At 51.4% G+C, this 18,018-nt stretch overlaps 2 protein-coding genes across 3 annotated transcripts in view; one reads left to right on the forward strand and one right to left on the reverse strand.

Annotated features, from left to right (window-relative positions):
• Vsir (V-set immunoregulatory receptor) overlaps window positions 1-15,587 on the forward strand; it is a 25,663-nt gene extending 10,076 nt beyond the window's left edge. The window contains exons 2-7 of one of the 2 annotated variants that reach the window (XM_021174510.1): window positions 1,076-1,501; window positions 2,051-2,101; window positions 7,006-7,113; window positions 10,674-10,701; window positions 11,440-11,633; window positions 11,810-15,587. In XM_021174510.1, the coding sequence (XP_021030169.1) occupies window positions 1,076-1,501; window positions 2,051-2,101; window positions 7,006-7,113; window positions 10,674-10,701; window positions 11,440-11,633; window positions 11,810-11,847 (845 nt within the window). In that variant the 3' untranslated portion in view covers window positions 11,848-15,587. Of the gene's footprint in view, window positions 1-1,075; window positions 1,502-2,050; window positions 2,102-7,005; window positions 7,114-10,673; window positions 10,702-11,436; window positions 11,634-11,809 lie in introns of both variants that reach the window. The other variant, XM_021174509.1, reaches the window with a different exon arrangement.
• Cdh23 (cadherin related 23) overlaps window positions 1-18,018 on the reverse strand; it is a 382,497-nt gene that overhangs the window by 53,576 nt on the left and 310,903 nt on the right. The gene's annotated exons all lie outside the window — the stretch shown is intronic.

Raw genomic sequence — 18,018 nt, forward strand, 5'->3', positions numbered from 1 at the left:
TTGTAGACCAGGCTGGCCTCGAACTCTGAAATCCACCTGCCTCTGCCTCCCGAGTGCTGGGATTAAAGGCATGTGCCACCACGCCAGCACGACTCTGTGCCTTTTAAACTGGGTCGCTGGCCTATATTCATAATCTCAGCTCTTGAGAGGTAGAGACAGGGAGATCAATTCAGGCTCATCTTCAGCTACATAGTATGTCTGGGGTGAACCCTCAGGTTAAGCAGTAGGGGAGTGGGAGCCGAGGTTATGGTAGGCAAGAGGACTTCTTTATCTGCTTAGGGCAGAGGACTGCATTTGGGTGGGCAGCGGGTGCAGAACACGAGGACCTGTCACGCGTTCCTCATCCCTGTCCCTCACACACTTCGACTTTCCCTGCTTCCCTACCATCATGCCTAAGTCGAAATGCTTGCCTTTAAATTCTCACTCAAAGTCCAAAGACCCGGGGAAAGGGGCCATGCCCAGCCCTAAAGGGCATTTTTTTCTCCCTCCCAAGTCTCTGAAAACTGGGAACTGGTTTGTCTCTGCCCACAGGGTCCTTAATACAGGCTTGCTTGCTCAGCTGGGTCCTTGGCTGTCAAGCTGAGGTAGGGTACCAGGCACTGGCCCCATCTGTGTGGGCATTCAGTTAGTGTTCTGGGAGGAGGCTACGGAAGAAGGCATTGCCTGGATGAGGAGAGGGGGTGGGTAGAAGATGCCGGCACCCCTCAGTGTGGCCAAAGACTGAGGCCTTCCATTCTCCTCTGTACCTCCTCCTTGTGAAGGGCAGAGTTGTCCAAGGTGGGGCCATTGCCTGCCAGGGAGCTGGGAGCCCAGGGACTCATGCTCTACTTGGGAGAAGGCCCCATGTTGGCTGGCCTGTCTTTTGTCTGGCTCCCCTCCCACTTGGGAGGCCTGGAGGCTTCTCCCGTGTGGGTCTTGGAGTGTTTACTAAGCAAGAGGCCAAGGCTCAGATCAGCTGGCTTGCCCAGGGTCTGGCTTGCAGGAAAGAGGCTGAAGTCACGCTTTCTCATCCGGAGGGCAGCGAGGAGTGACGCTCACTCAGGCAGGTGACAGGGGTTCTCTTCTCTCTGAACAGGTCTGGTAGCAGCCTTCAAGGTCACCACTCCATATTCTCTCTATGTGTGTCCCGAGGGACAGAATGCTACCCTCACCTGCAGGATTCTGGGCCCCGTGTCCAAAGGGCACGATGTGACCGTCTACAAGACGTGGTACCTCAGTTCACGAGGCGAGGTCCAGATGTGCAAAGAACACCAGCCCATACGCAACTTGACATTGCAGCACCTTCAGCACCACGGAAGCCACCCGAAAGCCAACGCCAGCCATGACCAGCCCCAGAAGCATGGGCTGGAGCTAGCGTCTGACCACCACGGTAACTTCTCTATCATCCTGCGCAATGTGACCCTAAGGGACAGCGGTCTCTACTGCTGTCTAGTGATAGAATTGAAAAACCACCACCCAGAACAACGGTTCTACGGGTCCATGGAGCTACAGGTACAGGCAGGTGAGGTATTCTGCACAGGTGGCCATGGCTTGGGAGTCCAGGGCAGGTGGGCAGGCAGGCCGGTGGGGCTGGAGAGGTATCTGCATATCTGCCACATGACTACTAGTTTTGTGTAATAAGTGGGTGTGTGTGTGGGGGGTGCGGACGTGTGATTATCTTGTGTGTGTGTGTCTCTATTTGAGACAGAGTGACTTTTTTTTTTTAATGTAAGAGGGTGTGTGTATCTGAACCTACAGTGTCACCAGTCGTGAGAAAACGCAGGCAAATGGGGAACTGAATGTGTCCTGAGTTTGAGTTGATCCTGGCCAAACGGTTGGGAGGAGAGAGAGAGAGAGAGAGAGAGAGAGAGAGAGAGAGAGAGAGAGAGAGAGACTGTCCAGCTGAGAATGTAAGACATGCACACAGGTGTACAGACTCCCCTGAGCGAGCACTGCCAGGTAGGCATTAGCATGCATTCCTGTAAAAGGCAAGAGAAGTCACTAGCCTGGACTCACCCTGCGACCTCATGGGCCTTACATTCACCTAACAGACCTCTCTTTGTTCCCACAGGCAAAGGCTCGGGGTCCACATGCACGGCGTCTAATGAGCAGGACAGTGACAGTAAGGACTCTCACTGCAGATCCCCATCCCCCTCTCTGCTGCCTCGTTTCCCTGTCCTTTCTTGACTGTGGCCTCAGAAGCCCCTGCACCTGTCACTGATCACTCTGTGAAGCAGGCATCACCAGCCACTCTGCAGAGGGGGCACACATTCACTTCCTAGTGGCACAGCAGGGACTAGACTGTAGCCTTTCCGGCTCTGTTCACAGCCCAACTCCCCTGCCTGTGGGAGGAGACTAGGCAGGCAGAGCAGAGGGTGGCTGTCAGCCATGGTGCTGGCCCAGAGAGAAACCTTATGGGTGAGTTACAGGGCTTGGCTCTCAAGGAAGCTGGGGACATAGAGGTTCATTTGAGAATGCCCTGTGGCATATACTATATATAGTAGACAAGGGGATATATCTCATAGTGCCCAACATTTCTAAGAAAACAGGGCTGTGTCTCATAGGTTTGTCAGGCATCCAATGTGATCCAGCCCTTGCTTAGGCCCTGGAGAGGCAGACGGAAAAATTGTGATCCCAGCCTTTAGACAAACATGAGGGTTTGTGCCAGGATGGGGACAACTGAGTTACAGCCTCAACTCAAGCCCCAACTCAATGACCAAGATGACTTTCTACTCAAACTACTTGTATTTTCAAACCCAACCGACCACCCCACCGTGATTTGTTGACTTGAATGAGAGCCACGGCAGTGTGGTGGTGAGACCTTTGGTTCAAGCCCCTCTGCCACACACCTTGCTGAGCTCGAGTGTCTCCTCAGCACTGAGCCACCATGCCATCCTCACTTCCTCTCTCAGCATCCTCTTCTGTCCCTTCACTCTGAGCAACCACCCTGGTCCTGCTTCTTCTTCAAGAACCTGTCTCGGCAAACTGCTGCTTCTGCTACTGCCTGCATGCCATGGGCAGGGAAATGAGGTTCAGGGAGAGCCTGCCTGGTCTGGAACTTGCTACGTAGACCAGGCTAGCCTCAGATTTGGAGCAGTCCTCCTGCCTCTGCCTCCCAACTTCTGGATCCCAGGTGTGAACCCCCACACCCGGCTTCAGTAGGACTTTTTGAAAAGAAGCCACATGCTTTCAGTCTTGAAGACAGAGACACAAGATGGTAGAGCGTTTCGGGCTGAGGAGGCTGGGGACTTTTCTGCTCCTGAGACTCTAAGGGTGAGGCGGAAGCCTTGAACTTGACCTCCGAGGTGGGTTAGTCTTTCTTCTCCATACCCCTCCATCCTTGGGTTTTGATGTTTAAATCCTCCCCATGTGTGTGTATATATACACACATACATATACACATATATATGCACATATATATATATGACATGTGTGCTGCACTTTTGGGAGTGTGTGGAGAATCTGGGTAGTTCTATGACTTCCCACATCACTTCTCCATTGAGGAATGGGAATAACTATATCCCTTTAACAAGGAAGCAAATGCTACCCAGGCACTTGCCTCGGGGATGGGAAACACACTGTGTCTCAGGCCCAGGAAGCTGGAGACCAAAACAGTTGGAAGAGGGGAAGACTGTGGTGAACTCGCAAGCCACCAGTCTCCAAGAACAGTTCCAGCACCATGGAGGCATGGGCTCCTATTTCCTCCTGATATACACGAGGCCTAATGTCTCAAGGCAGCTTATCCACTCCTGTGCCAAGGCAGGATGGGAACTGATCGCAGACATGGCTGCGTTTCTTAATGCATTTAGCACTGGCCACCCATGCCATTGCTCAACAGGCCCCGTGGCCAGCTGCTGAGAACTATTCTATACTGCTCATTAACTTTGGAAGGTTCCAGCCTCAACTCTCAGAGCTCAACCACAGCATTCCCTGGGTCTATTAATGATGCTTGCAGACGAGATCTTTGGGTTCTCCCTTTCTAATCCCTGTCTGAGTGGCTAAATGTTATTTTACGGAAGAGGAGCTACATCACACTAGGTAAAAGTCCAAGTGGGTTTCAGGTAAGAGGAAGTGTAAGGGATAACTAAGGGAAGAAGCCTGGCATTTGATAGCATTGCCACGGGGCTTTGGATTTCCCCTGTGATCAGGGCAGGCCTGTGCAGCCTGTCTCTGTACCCCTCCCATCCCTAATGTGGCAGGCTATGCCAGGCACTTTCCCCAGACTCCTTTGCATATACCCACAGGGTACCCGGCAGGCCCTGGACATAGACTGAGCAAGCTGAGGCTCTCCAGCCTGCCTGCCATGAAAGAGCCTGGCACATGCCATTGGGGTGGTGTTGGCAACTGCTTATACCAGTGTCTTATCACCTTCCCAGGAAAAAGCCTGGCTCCCGATGGTAACTAAGCTTTCTCTGCAATGGGTGTCTCCTTAGAGTAAGGGGGAACTGAAGTCAGGCTGGCTTTATAAAGGAATCCTGAGCCTCTGAGGGCAGCTGAGCCCACACATACACCTCCAGAGCCTGTCCCACCATAGCCTGGACAAGAACTGCAGCATATAAGGAGACAGGCTCTGTGAGTGAGCAGGCTCTGCTCATAGAGGGCAGAATTGCCACTGGCAGACCAGAGGGTCAGGCAGGGAGGTCCTGGCCAAACCACCAAGGCAGCTTGTGAGCACCTGGCTAACCGCACCACACGTTGCTTAGTAACCATGGGAAGAGAGACGAGAGCGTTTGCAGCCAGTTCTCAGATTGCCCATAGTAAGGTCCTAGGATGCAGTTTAGCCACACTGAACAGTGTGAATTACAGACTGCTCTTACTTTCAATATCCCACGTTCAAGCGCAGCCACATTAAAACCTGCAGGGAATCTGCTTTACTGTGGATTGCAACTTCCTTTGCAATCCGCCCAGCAATTGGCCCTGTTTCCATTCCAATGGGTACTTCTAAAGTGCCTGCCAAAGGTCTGCTCGGTTCCGTATTGCTCACTGGGAGCGTATTTATGCTTCCATGTTGCTTAGCATACAGTGGGATAAAAATGGCCTTTGTTCCCAAGTAAAGTGCAGAGGCAGCTTAAAGACCAAGGCACATCCGGTTTCCAGAGCTCTCTGGAGGTGAACCGATCCTATGACAAGAGATCCTACCCATGTTTTGGCAGAGAGAAAGGTTCAAATTGGGAAGGAAATGGGCTTACGCTAGTTGTGGTTCCAAGGGCTCATCTGTTCCCAGCTAAACTCCTGGAGTCAGCAGATGGACTGAAATAAAGCAAGCCCCCATGACACAGGGCTCATGCAGAGACATGGCCCTTCCTGAGACAGTTTTACAACAGTCTGGGAGAAAGCATGCACGCAATGCTCTCTGGCTCAGTGCTGCAATGCTAAGTGTTTAGGTCCAGATGTCCTGCCTGGGTGAGCAGAGATCTGAGCCTAAGGGGTTCTTGCTGCAGAAAGAGGACTGTTGAAAAACGGAAGTAAACAATGTTGCCACCAGACAGGGATGTCTCCATCAATTTGGGGAAAGCTGTGTATAACAGAGCTCTGGAAAGAGTGAGGTGGGTTTCTGTGTAGGCAGAGATGTCCAAACTGTGCTTGGGTGCTGGGACAAGGTTCTCCCGTGATCTCATAAGACAAGACCAGATCTAGGTAGGTTAGGACTGTGTGAGGGGAAGGAGGGGAGTTTTGAATTTTGTATATGTGTATACATTACTGTGTGTGCATGTGTGTATGTGTACATACTTCTGTACCCAGAGGCTGACACTGGATATATTCCTTAATTGCTCTCTCCTGACGTTTATGAGTCAGGTTCTGTCGACTCAGGTTACTGAGTCTACAGCTTATAGTTAGGTGATAGGGCTGGCCTGTGATCCCCAGGGATTTTCCTGTGTCCACCTCCCCCACCAGTGGGGTTTACAGCTACACGTGACCACACCTGGCATTTCAGAAGGGTTCTGGAGAGTCAAACACGCGGGTCCTCATGCTTGCGGACTGAGCCTCTTCTCTAGCCCCTTGAGTCTTTTTAAATGTGTGCCTTTATTTTCATCTATTTAAAGATATAAAACAAAAATGACATTGCTCTAGCCTTCCCCCTGCCTTAAGTGCTGGGATGGACCTTGGGGGGCTATACATCTAGCCAAGTGCTACAAATTTTATCCTCCTGCAGTGGTGTGTGTGTGTGTGTGTGTGTGTGTGATCAAGAGGCCACACTTCCAGGGGCCTCACCCAAGACAACTCAAGGATCCCTTAAAGGATGGAGCTGAGGTTTGTTTTATTTTTTAGACAGGGTCTGTCTATGTAGCCCTGGCTGTCCTAGAACTCACTATGTAGACCAGGTTGGCTGGCCTTGAACTCAGAGAGATCCACCAGCCTCTGCTTCTGTCTCTGCCGTGCTAGGATTAAAGTTGTGTGCCTCATGCCAGGTGCGGCTGGAGTCTTTTTTGTTCATTGCAGTAAGACACCCATCTTTCAGTGTTAGCAGCTCTTGTGCAACAGTGCTGTTTTAATCTGTTTTCGTTGCTCAGGCTCCTTCTGGTCTCGAGCCCTGGCGTTTGGTATGAAGGGCCTTTTGGTGGACACTCTGAGGTCCAGGATAGTCGAGCTCTCCCTTGTAGGCAGGATGGGGGGGGTGCTCTCTCTTCTTTGGAGCTGCCTCTGTTGTGGGCAACAGGCCTCATTTCCCTGTGCCTCGTGGGATCAGGAACACAGGACTGTCTTTGCAAGGAGCAGGTCACTAAGGGTCTGGCTATGGGGCCCTGCTGCCTGGGCCTCTCATCCTCCCTATTCTGAAAGGGCACACGCCATGGGTTGCTTACATCAGTGCGTCATTCTCTTCCCATTAAGAGCCGGGCTCCAGATGGTAGTAACTAAACTTCCTCTGCAACGGGTGCCTCCTTGGAGTACGGAGAACTGAAGTCAGGCTGGCTTTATGAAAGTTTCCTGAGCCTCTGTGGTCATTCCGTGCCTCAGTTTCCCTTCAGGAGAAGCGGCAGGAAGGGGACCCTCACGTCAACTACTTTACTACTTTTGTCCTTACAGGCATCACGGCTGCGGCCCTGGCCACTGGCGCCTGCATCGTGGGAATCCTCTGCCTCCCCCTTATCCTGCTGCTGGTCTATAAGCAGAGACAGGTGGCCTCTCACCGCCGTAAGTACCGTCTTCCGGGATGGTGATGGGGCTTGTGGCTGGGAGGACCGGAGGGCTGCACTGTCCTTCTCCACCCTTCCTGCCAGGAGCTGGCTCTGTGGCTATGAGAGAAGGACTTACGTGTGCCTTTCTTTGGGCCCGATGTCTGCCAGCTGCTTTGGTACCCAGACAGGGCTGGCTTGGCACTCTCCATGTCAATGAATAGGTGACCACCCAGAAGGGTGGGGTTAACTCAAACTGGTTTATAAAGATGATTCTGCTCAGAGATCTCTTGGAGACCTGCTTGAGCCTATGGGCTGGTTTGTTTTGTAATGGGCAATAAAAGCCCAGGCTCAGTGACTTAACTAACTGAATGTCACAGGACACTGAGTGCAGAGCTGAAGTAGCTCCCAGCTGCGGGGGTGGGGGTGGGGTGTGTGTGTTGCTACCCTGCCAGAAACTGTGTCCTGTTATTACCTCTGGGCTTCACTTAGTCACCAAAGCAACTCAAATAGGAGACATTGCTATCCTCACTTTTCTGATGGACAAACTGAGGCTAAGGAAGTTTCCCTAACTTCCCTAGTGAAACACACTATAAATAAACAGTAGAGCCAGGCTACAAATACCAATCACATCCTTTGCTGGGTGACGGTGCCTCTTGTCTGCACTGCCTTTCCTAACGAGCCTTGTTCAGTCTGCATTCTCTGAGAGGCGGGGGTCTGGAGGGGGGAGTCCTCTGCACTTACATCCCTCCCCAGCCTCTTCCTTCTGCTAAGCTGCAGAAGGTAATTGAGGGAAGGACCATTGTCACTAGGTCATACCAGATTTCCTCTGGCCTCCCCTTCACCTCTCAATCGGCCTGCCATCTCCCCTTCCCCTCTTTCCTGAAGGCCCAGCCTGGAGCCCCACAGTGGGCTGTGGCCACCTCACCCTTCCTCTCAGACTGTTCCATCTAATTACAGCGCTGCTATAGCCTGCCCGTGAGCATCTCCAAAGTGGTGACAGGTCAGAGTGAAGGAGGAACCCAGGGCTCTGCACTGGGAAGAAATGGCTTGAAGAGCCACCTAGTCCCTCTTCCCAGAGTCAGGGAGGCTAGGCTCTGGAGGGATTCCTAGGCGCTTTCTGTTCCCTTTGCCCACTCCACAGCACTGCCTGTTGTTAGATCAGGGGACAAGAACTGGAAAGCAGTCCTTTCTAGTGGAGGCTACAAGCCTGTTGTTAGATCAGGGGACAAGAACTGGAAAGCAGTCCTTTCTAGTGGAGGCTACAAGCACATATAGGCTTTTGGTGGGTCTGGCCTTTCTTGCAAGGTCTCTGCAGGTTTCCAATCTGCTCAGGGGATCTAGTGGGATGGAGATGGCTAGTGTATGTGGCGTGTGCATGCACATGCATGTGTGTATATGTGCCTGTCTGTATATGTGAGTTTGTGTATGAATGTGTGTATGGGTGTGTATGTGTATGAGTGGGTATATGAGTGTGTATGTGTGTGTATGAGTGTATACATGTCAGCATGTGTAAGAGTATGTATGTGAGTGTGTGCATGAATGTATGTGTGTATATGTTTGTATATGTGAGAGTATACATATATGTATGAGAATATTGGAAAGTGTGCATATGTGTATGAGTATGTGTGTGGATGTACGTATGTATGTATATGTGTTTGTGAGTGTGTATGTGAGTGTGTGTATGAGTGTGTATGTGTATGAGTATTGTGAGAGTGTATGAGTATGTGTGAGAATGTACATATGTGCCTGAGTGTGTATGTGAGTATGTGCATGTTTGCGTGTATGTGTGAGAGTGTGCACATGTATATGAGTATGTGTGTGGGTATATGTATGTGTATGTGTGTATGTGTTTGTGAGTGTGTATGTGAGTGTGTGTATGAGTGTGTGAGAGTGTATGTGTATGAGTGTGTATGTGAGTATGTACATGAGTGTGTATGTGCCTGTGTGTATGTGTGAGAGTGTGCATATTTGTATGAGTGTAACAGTGTGTGTATGTGTATGAGTGTGTGCAGGCATGTGTTTTGTGTGTGTGTGTGTGTGTGTGTGTGTGTGTGTGTTTTACCAGGCCAGAATGCCTGTAATGTGGAGTCCTATAGACAGATCCCAGTTTATCTCTTCCATACACCCTCACTTTAAACACTGGCTGCAAACTTTCCTCTGTCCCAGGAAGACACATGACCTGGACTTAGAGAAGAGCCCCATGGTGACAATGGACTGGAATAGGGGTACACTTCATGCCATGTTGAGTGTAGAAAAAAGCCTTGTCCTGTCCCAGAGTAAGGATGTGCCATGTACAGTAACAGGAAAGGAATAAGAATCTATGTTCTAGTGCACACCTCTAATCCCAACGCTCAGGAGGCAGAGGCAGGAGGGTCTCTGTAAGTTTGAGGCTAGCCTGGTCTACATAGTGAGTTCCAGGGCCAGAGTCAGAGTTACATAGTAAGACCCTGTCTCAAAAGTAAAGCAAAACAAAACCAACAAAAAACAAAGCAAGATTATCACCTAAAGCAAATATTTTCAAGTCATTACTCTGCCTTCAAATGAAAATCCCCAATTTATTCTGTGAATCCATTCAGACTCATGACAGAAACATAAGATGTCAGAAGCTGTTAGTGCTTAGGAAGACAAAGTGCCAAAGGATGAGACAGTTGGGGAGTCACTGATCCACTCAGACCCCAGAGTAGCAACCAAAAGCATCCAGCAAGTCTCAATATGGCACCCGGCTGCAGCAAGCCCATGCAAGGTTAGCTCATGGTACATGGTGCACTAACTCAAGGCTTTCAGCTTGCAGCCCTGAGTCCTGGGCTGGGCACTGGGTTGCCTAGGAATGAGCATGCTCAGGACAGAAGAAAAGAGAAGGCAGCTCAGTGCCCCCCAGCTCTAAGGTGGAGGTCACCATCTTTACCCCAGAGCCAAGTGGTGAGGATGAGCTAGGCCCACACCCTGTCAGCAGAAATGAATTAGATTTCGGGAACTCTATGCAACTTCCCTGTGCTCGGCTTGCAGATGTGCCCTCCCCTCCCCCTCCCTCCTCCTCCCCTCCCCGCTCCCCCTTCCCCAGCCCATTTCCCCATGTAAACCTCCTGCTACAAGAAGGATCTGCAGGAGGGTGTGGGGAGCTGCAGAAAAGAGGGAAGTTGGTGTTGCTATATCTGGACAGTGGCTGGTTTTAGGGGGATCCTATGGATGGGCTGAGGTGGTGATGACCCGCGGGGGAGAAAGTGGGTAGAGAGGCTGAGAAGTGATGGGGAGACTGAGGGAAGAAAGAACCTTCTAATTCTAAGACCTGACCTTGAACTATCCACCCAACAAGTTGTGGCTAAGGACCAGAGAGGCAACTTCCTGACAGAAGGCTGAGTCAATGGCACACGCAGGGGCCTGGGTTTCGGTGGAAACTTAGATTCTCAAGGTCTGACTGAGGACACGTTTCACTTGGGCACAAAGGTAGCTCTGCCTTGGGTCCACCTGCTGGACAGACACATGGAACTCAGTCCTCCCCAGGGAACACTACAGGGTCCTGGGATGCAGCCTACACAAGGCTTCCGTCCTGTGACCAGCTCTTCTCTCTCTTTGTAGGTGCCCAGGAGTTGGTGAGGATGGACAGGTGAGTCCCATGGTGACTTTGAGAAACTTCCTGGGACCAGGGAAAAGGAGTTTCTATGTGATGTGAGGCCCCTGCTCAGCACAAGACAGAGCTGGTTGGAGCTGCATCTGGCACATCTGGGCTGGTGGGCTGCTCTGTGTACCACCTTCACCCTTCCATGCCCTGATTCTTATTGGACATGCTTTAGTGGGCACTTCTGGGTCTCAGTAATCAATGTGACTTAGGATGGGGAAGAGTGGAAATTGCTGGCTGGAACAGATACTACAACATGCAAAGAAAGTTCATGGCCCAGACCCAGTCCTGTTCACGGTTGGGGCTTGGCTGTGCCAGGCACTCCAAGAGGAAGCTGTCCAGTTGAACATGAAAGAGCAAGCCAATAGCTGCTCTGGGCAGGGATGGGGTGGGGGGTTGCATCAGAGATGGACAGGCAGGACAATGTTATCTGTGGTTGGCCATGGGCTGGCTTAGATGGGCTCAGAAATTAGCCATCTCTAGAAGCTTGGTCTCTGTCCTAGAAAGTGTTCAGAGGAGACAGCGTCTCAGATACCTTAAAAAAAAAAAAAAGTTCTACCCATGATCCCATTAGGACCTCAGAGCTGGACAGCTTTCACAAGTTGTCCTTGTCCCAGCCAGAGACCAATAATGAAAGGGGTGGGGGGAGTCAGGGAGGACAGGGCGCTCTGGGTGGCACTGATCTCCAGGTGGCACTGATCACTCCCAATTCTGCTTCTCTAGCAGCAACACCCAAGGAATCGAAAACCCAGGCTTCGAGACCACTCCACCCTTCCAGGGGATGCCGGAGGCCAAGACCAGGCCACCACTGTCCTATGTGGCCCAGCGGCAACCTTCCGAGTCAGGACGGTACCTGCTCTCTGACCCCAGCACACCTCTGTCGCCTCCAGGCCCTGGGGACGTCTTTTTCCCATCCCTAGGTGAGTGTGTCACACGGTTTCACAGCCCTCTGACTGACCAATGTTAGGACCTAGGCTCTGCAGCCTCCCCTCCCCCCTCGCCTCCATCCCTGGGGAATCTTCATGGTGCAGAGTTGAACAAGGAGACACAGACTGCTCCCCCTCCACCATTCACTTCTTTATCTTTTCTTTTACAGATCCAGTCCCCGACTCCCCTAACTCTGAAGCCATCTAAACCAGCTGGGGAACCATGGACCATGGTACCTGGGTCAGGGATAGGTGCACTTGATCTATGGCTGGCCCTTGGACAGTCTTTTAGGCACTGACTCCAGCTTCCTTGCTCCTGCTCTGAGCCTAGACTCTGCTTTTACAAGATGCACGGACCCTCCCCTATCTCTTTCAGATGCTACTTGGGGAGCAGGGAGAAGTTGCTGGATTGCTCATTGCTGTTCTCAAGATCTTGGGATGTTGAGTTCTCCCTAGAGACTTGACTTCGACAGCCACAGATGTCAGATGACCTGCATCCTACGAACATCCGGCTTGGCAAGAGCCTTTCTTCATGGAAACCAGTAGCCCGGAGGGGATGAGGTAGGCACCTTGCCACCCTCCCGGGCGAGAGACACAAGATGTGAGAGACTCCTGCCCACTGTGGGGGTGTGGCTGGCCTGCTTGTTTGCCTGAGGATGCTCCTCTGTTGGACTGACTCTATCCCCCCCTGGATTCTGGAGCTTGGCTGGCCTATGTCCCACGAGAGGAGCATCTCAGCAGCCTTCCACCAGCAACCTGAGGGTCTGCCAGCTTCGTGGCTCTGGGCTCTCATTACCTGTATGGCTGTTCACAGGGCTCAGTGGCCAGCGGCTTTGAAACAGGAAGTACATGTCAGGTTCAGGAACCACTGTGAGCTCATTAGTGTCTTGAGCAATGTGAGGCCTGGACCAGCGGACACGGAGGGAGGGTGGCGAGAGGATGATGGGGACGATGAGGGGAACATGCTCCCTTCCTGTCCTTGTCATCCACCACTCCCACTATTCAGTGTGGAGCAATGGCAAAGGTGACCGACCTCCACAATGTCCTAGTGATGCTGGACCATTTCTAAGTGTGAAAGAGATGCTATTAAAAGCAGTATGTGGCAGTGGCTGCAAACAGCTGAGTGGATTGGAGGCACTGTCACTAAGGCCCTGGAGGTGCAGGGCCCGGCATGGGGATAGGGATGGGAGTTTCAGTGAGGGCCTAGGGGTCACTCCGCTTCTGATCACTCTTCATCTGAGCCTCACCTCAGGGTGACCTTCAGGCACACAGAAGAGCTTGGCCCTGGCCCAATGCTACTCTTGGCTCTCATCTCCAGGGTCTGGCATGACCTGGGCACACAGGGGGAGTCTTCAGAAAGGATTTTAAAGCATGAAGAGAAAGGGTATTTCTTATGAGGTGGAGATGGGGCAGCTGATGTTTGAGAGTGAGGAGGGATACGGCTGGGCAGATCACTCTCCAGTCTCTAGAGGGACAGTAGCCCTAAGTCTGGGAGAGTAGCAGCCCAGTGGTACCATATGTCTTCTTGCAGCTTCCACTGGCTGGGCTGAACTGGGCATGGTAGGAAAGCTCTTGTTCTGGGCCTGCAGCCAGGAAGAACCCCATTCATTCCCTGAGGACAGATGGGTGGGGAGAGAAGAGAGAGTTTCAGGCCAGGAAGCAGCAATAAACTACCTGCTGGGGACCCAGACAAGTTGTCTGATGAGGTCCAAGATGTGGGATGCTACCAGTTATACCTGGGGCTTGGGGATCCTTAAAGGCTTTGTATCATCATCATAGGATTGTCGGGATGGCCAGGACATCAAAGCCATGACCCGTGTTTTATCCTCAGGGTCCCCTCTTCTGCACCATCCGTTGCTCAAGACTCTATGTAGTTACTATAGACAGAATGTGTTGTTCTGTTTGGCTTTGGGGATAATGGGCTGGCAAACTGCCTGCTGTTCAGTGGCAGGGCTGTGAGGCCTATCAAAGACTAGAACCCACAGACTAGCTGAACGATGAGTATAGCCTGTCCCCTGGGGGAGCCTGACCTGTCTCCAGCCCTAAGCTTCAGACCTCACCACTCAGATGACTTCTAAGAATTTGCCTGTGGGGACCCCCGCATGGCTGCAGCTCTGTGGAAAGGAGAGGAGGCCCCCAGCAGAAGAACCACTCACTTCCTGCCCAGCTTCCTCCTGTAGGGCTCTAAGTCTCATCTTCTTGGGACCTTGCAAGCAAAGGCATGTCAGCTTGGTGGTTTCCTGTTTTGGGTGAAGTTTTGTGTGGTCCAGGTTCTGTCTACATCCATGAACTTGGGTGCTACCACCTTGCTGCTGCTGTAACAGCTGCAGGATCTTGGGGTGGAAAATGGAGATGCCCTGAGGTGCTAGCTCTTGGGGCAAAAGATGGGGTGGCAATGAGACACAGTGGGGAACTGAGCTCCCCAAGAGGAGGGAGGAGCCCTGTAGCCTCAAGGGCCATATTGGGTTCCTGGTACCAGCAAAAGCCTAGAGAGCGAAGTCTGTATTTTGAGGAGGTAATTGATCCTTAGGAAATCCATCAGAAATTTGGAGGGCATACTTTATCTATCTCTGGAGGATCTCTACCTATCTCCGATGAAGCTCTCCCTGGGACTGGGATGGGAGAAACCAGGAGGAAAGGTGTCTGATACATCAGGGGCTTCTTGACAAGCCAAAGGGCCACTGGTAGCTATTGTGGACCAAGCTGACCCTGCTGAAGTATTGTAGTGTACCTTGGACCAACTTCTCAAAAGAGCAGCCCTGGGGCTACCTTACTTCTGCCAGGAAGAGGCGGAGAGCCTGGGAAGGGGCTAGCTCCTTCTTTGAGAACTGCTCCCTGGAGGACTTGGAGGAGGCGGCTAGGCTACTGGCTGCTGAGGGCCCTTTGTCTTTCCTAACCTGGGCACTGTTAGGATGCTCCCTCCTGGAAAAGGCTTTCCTGGGTGTGAGCTAGAGTGGTGTCCATGCCAGCGCTGAACCTGCCATGGTGGGAGCTGAACTAAAAATTTCTCAGGGAACTAAAATAGGCAAAAGAGGAACTGGGGGAGGAGGGTGCCAGGCAGGATGGGGGGAAGGGAGGGCGGTGCAAAAGTCTCTTGAAACACAGACAGCCTAGCTGAGTGCCAGTCCCAGATCACAGAGAATATGGATCATCTGTCTCATGTTCTGCATGCTTGCTGCTTTACCCTGGCATTTTCCTTCTCCACCATGAGTGGGAGTCCTGGGAGTCCTGGGAGGGTGAGGATTAATGCCAGCCTGGGGAGCAGATAGCTGACAGAGTCCTTGGGTAACTGGCTTGAACCAGGACCTCAGAATTCCACTCTGGGGATCTAGCTTTGTCTGGGCCAGTGAAGATCTCTATAATGGCATTATTGCCAGGGGATAAACATTTCACTGGGTTTTGATCTGTTGGGTGTGGCTTCCTGGAAAATATGGTGAGAGGAATTCTGATAAGGATACAGTTGATAAGAAAGTTCTGAGATTGATTAGTAATGCCTGCCTTGGACTCAGGAAGGGGAAGTGGCAGTATGAATGCCATGTCTTAAATCATTTTGGTTAAAATATGCTTCCCAAAAGATTTCCACGTGTGTTCTTGTTTATTTGACATCCGTCTCCATATCAGTCTTGAAAACCTTTCTGTGTGTATACGTATGATGTTTGCGTGTGTATGTGTTTTTGTGTGTGCATATGGAAGCCAGAAATCACTGGGCGTCTTCCTCCATTCCTTTGCAATGTATTTTTTTTTTTTTTTTACGATTTATTTACTATATGAATGTTTTGCCTGAATGCATGCATAGGTGTCACGTACGTGCCTGCTGGAACGCTTGGAACTGGAGTTACGGGTGGCTATGAGCTACAGCGTGAGTGCTGGGAATCAAACCTGGGTCTTCTGCAAAAGCAACAAATTAAAAGACAGCTCTTAACTACTTGAGCTATTTTTTCCAACTCCACCATTGTGTATTTTTAGCATTTATTTTAAAATTTTATGTGCATGTTTCTTGTTTTTGTTTTTTGCTTTTTTGTTTGTTTGTTTTGTTTTGTTTTGTTGGCCTGCATGTCTCTAAGAGCATCACATGTATGCTAGGCACCGGTGGAGGCCGGGAGGGCACTGGATCATTTGGGAATGGAGTTAGGGAATAGATAGTGGTGAGCTGCCATGTGGATCCTCTAGAAGTAGAGCTGAGCTGACTCGTTAGTGTTCCACTTTCTTTTCGGCAGACCCTTCGGTGAATCTGGAGCTAAGCACCGAGCTCTGGGGACCTGCCTGTCCCTGCCCCACCCTACCCCGAACTGCTGGGGTTATAGACTACACACAGCCTGTGAGTGCTGGGATTCTGAACTCTGGGTCCTCACGTGTGCGGGCCAAGCACTGTATCTGCTGAGCCTCCCCCACCGCCCAGCAAGAGTCTTTACCATCCCTGTTTAATGCAGAAGGAAATGGTGGTTCTGAGAGGCACATGTTTTGTGGCTGGTGGGACTAATGTTGGTTCTCCTGCCTCTCAGGCCTAGCTGCTTTCCTGTCATTGAACCAAACAGCCTTCTTGTCCATTGACCTGCTATTACCTTCAACCTGTACACGCTGGGCTGCTGAGAGATGAACTTGACCCCACAAGTTTACTATTACAGTTCAAGCTATACCAGGAATATATTCTTATTTATGCTCTGTCTTCTCTGGCCTTCTCACGGCCCAGAGAACCTGTGCTAGTATGGAGGCTTCTTCTACACCCCTTCTGTGCCCCTTTCCTGCCTGGGGATTTCTGGTAGACAGAGTCCCTGCACTCTACCTGTTTGCATCTGGGAAAAGGTAAGGAAACAGAGATCTTGCTCTGACCATGAACCCTAGAAGCCCAGCCAGTTGTGTGTCAACATCTGGGAAGTGGCAGAGTGTCTCCCAACAAGCAAGCTGAGTTGCAGGTGCTGCTTGAATGACTGCCCATCCTGTTCTCCTGCAGCATATTTGATTAAAAACACAAGTAATGGGCCGGGCGTGGTGGCGCACGCCTTTAATCCCAGCACTCGGGAGGCAGAGGCAGGTGGATTTCTGAGTTCGAGGCCAGCCTGGTCTATAAAGTGANTNCCAGGACAGCCAGGGCTGTACAGGGAAACCCTGTCTCGAAAAAACCAAAAAAAAAAAAAAAAAAAAAAAAAAAAAACACAAGTAATTAAAAAGGTCAGCATGGTTACTCTTGCTGGCCCGGGACAGATAGGCCTGCCTGATGTGAACACATGGAAATGGTTAGAGTAGGGGTGGGGTGGGGAGTGGGCAGAGCCTGGGAAGCTAGGGTCCTGGCTGCAGAGGCTCACTTTACGGAATGTGATGAACTGCTAGGGCGGTGTTCCCAGCACACAGCCCACCTTAGAGCCACTGCCAGGGCCTGGGAACTGGGTGCGTACAGATTTTCTCCCCTGTAACCAGGGAAGTCAGGGTTATCTGGGACTGTGGGATGGTATTTCCTGCTGCTGGCTGTCATTCATATGTCAAAGAGGCCACCCTCTCTTCTAAATCTCCTGCCAAGGTGCCTCAGGGTCAGGGCTCGCCCCCTGACCTCTTCATTGCCTTTCGTCCTTCCTCCCTGGACCCAGCCCTTCCTCCTGCAGGGCCCCTTGATGGCCACTTGGGCCTTGCCATAGTTCTGTCCTTCCTGCCTGTGGCTTGGAGCTAACAGAAGTTCCAAGCAATACAATGGTTTCCTCTGGCCGGGTGGCGGGTCATTGTGTGGCAGGTCTGAGGCTGGCCCAGCTGGTCTGTGCAGCCCAGCTGTTCCTGGCCTGTATGATACAGGCTAAACGCTGTGGATAGGAATGTCCGGCTTTGGGAGGTGAATGGGTATTACCCAGAGAAGAAAGAAGGGGAGGGGTTTGGACACAGGGGTTCCCCTGGGATACAGGGAACTTCTTGGCAGCTGATTCCTAAGCCCTATGCTACAAATAACATCCGTGGGCTGGTGAGATGACTCAGTTGGTAGAGACACTTGTAAACAAGACTGATGATCTGAGTTCAAACTTCCACGTGGTGGAAGGAAAGAACCAGGTTTGGTAAATTGTCCTATGATCTTCACGAGCATCCTATGTGTGCCCATACACATGCTCCCTCCACCCACAGAATAAATAAATCAGCCTAGAAATCCTTCCTGGTCCCTGGCTCTGAGCTTCCACAGTCCTGAGTCAATCATGCACAGAGCATCAGTTTTGTCCTATGTTTTTTTCCTGCAGGCCTGGGACTGTCTGTATGTGGTTTTCTAGCCTCTGGTATGGTCTTGCTGCTGCTGGCTAAAAGAGTGGGTAACTCTCCCAGAGAAAACAGCTAAGGAGGATGTGCAGTTAGAGGTTGGACACCACCTAGAGCTAGGCTTCAGCCCAGAAATCCACCCTCTTGCCTC

The sequence above is a fragment of the Mus caroli genome, chromosome 10 (assembly GCF_900094665.2).
Source record: "Mus caroli chromosome 10, CAROLI_EIJ_v1.1, whole genome shotgun sequence".
Lineage (NCBI taxonomy): Eukaryota > Metazoa > Chordata > Mammalia > Rodentia > Muridae > Mus > Mus caroli.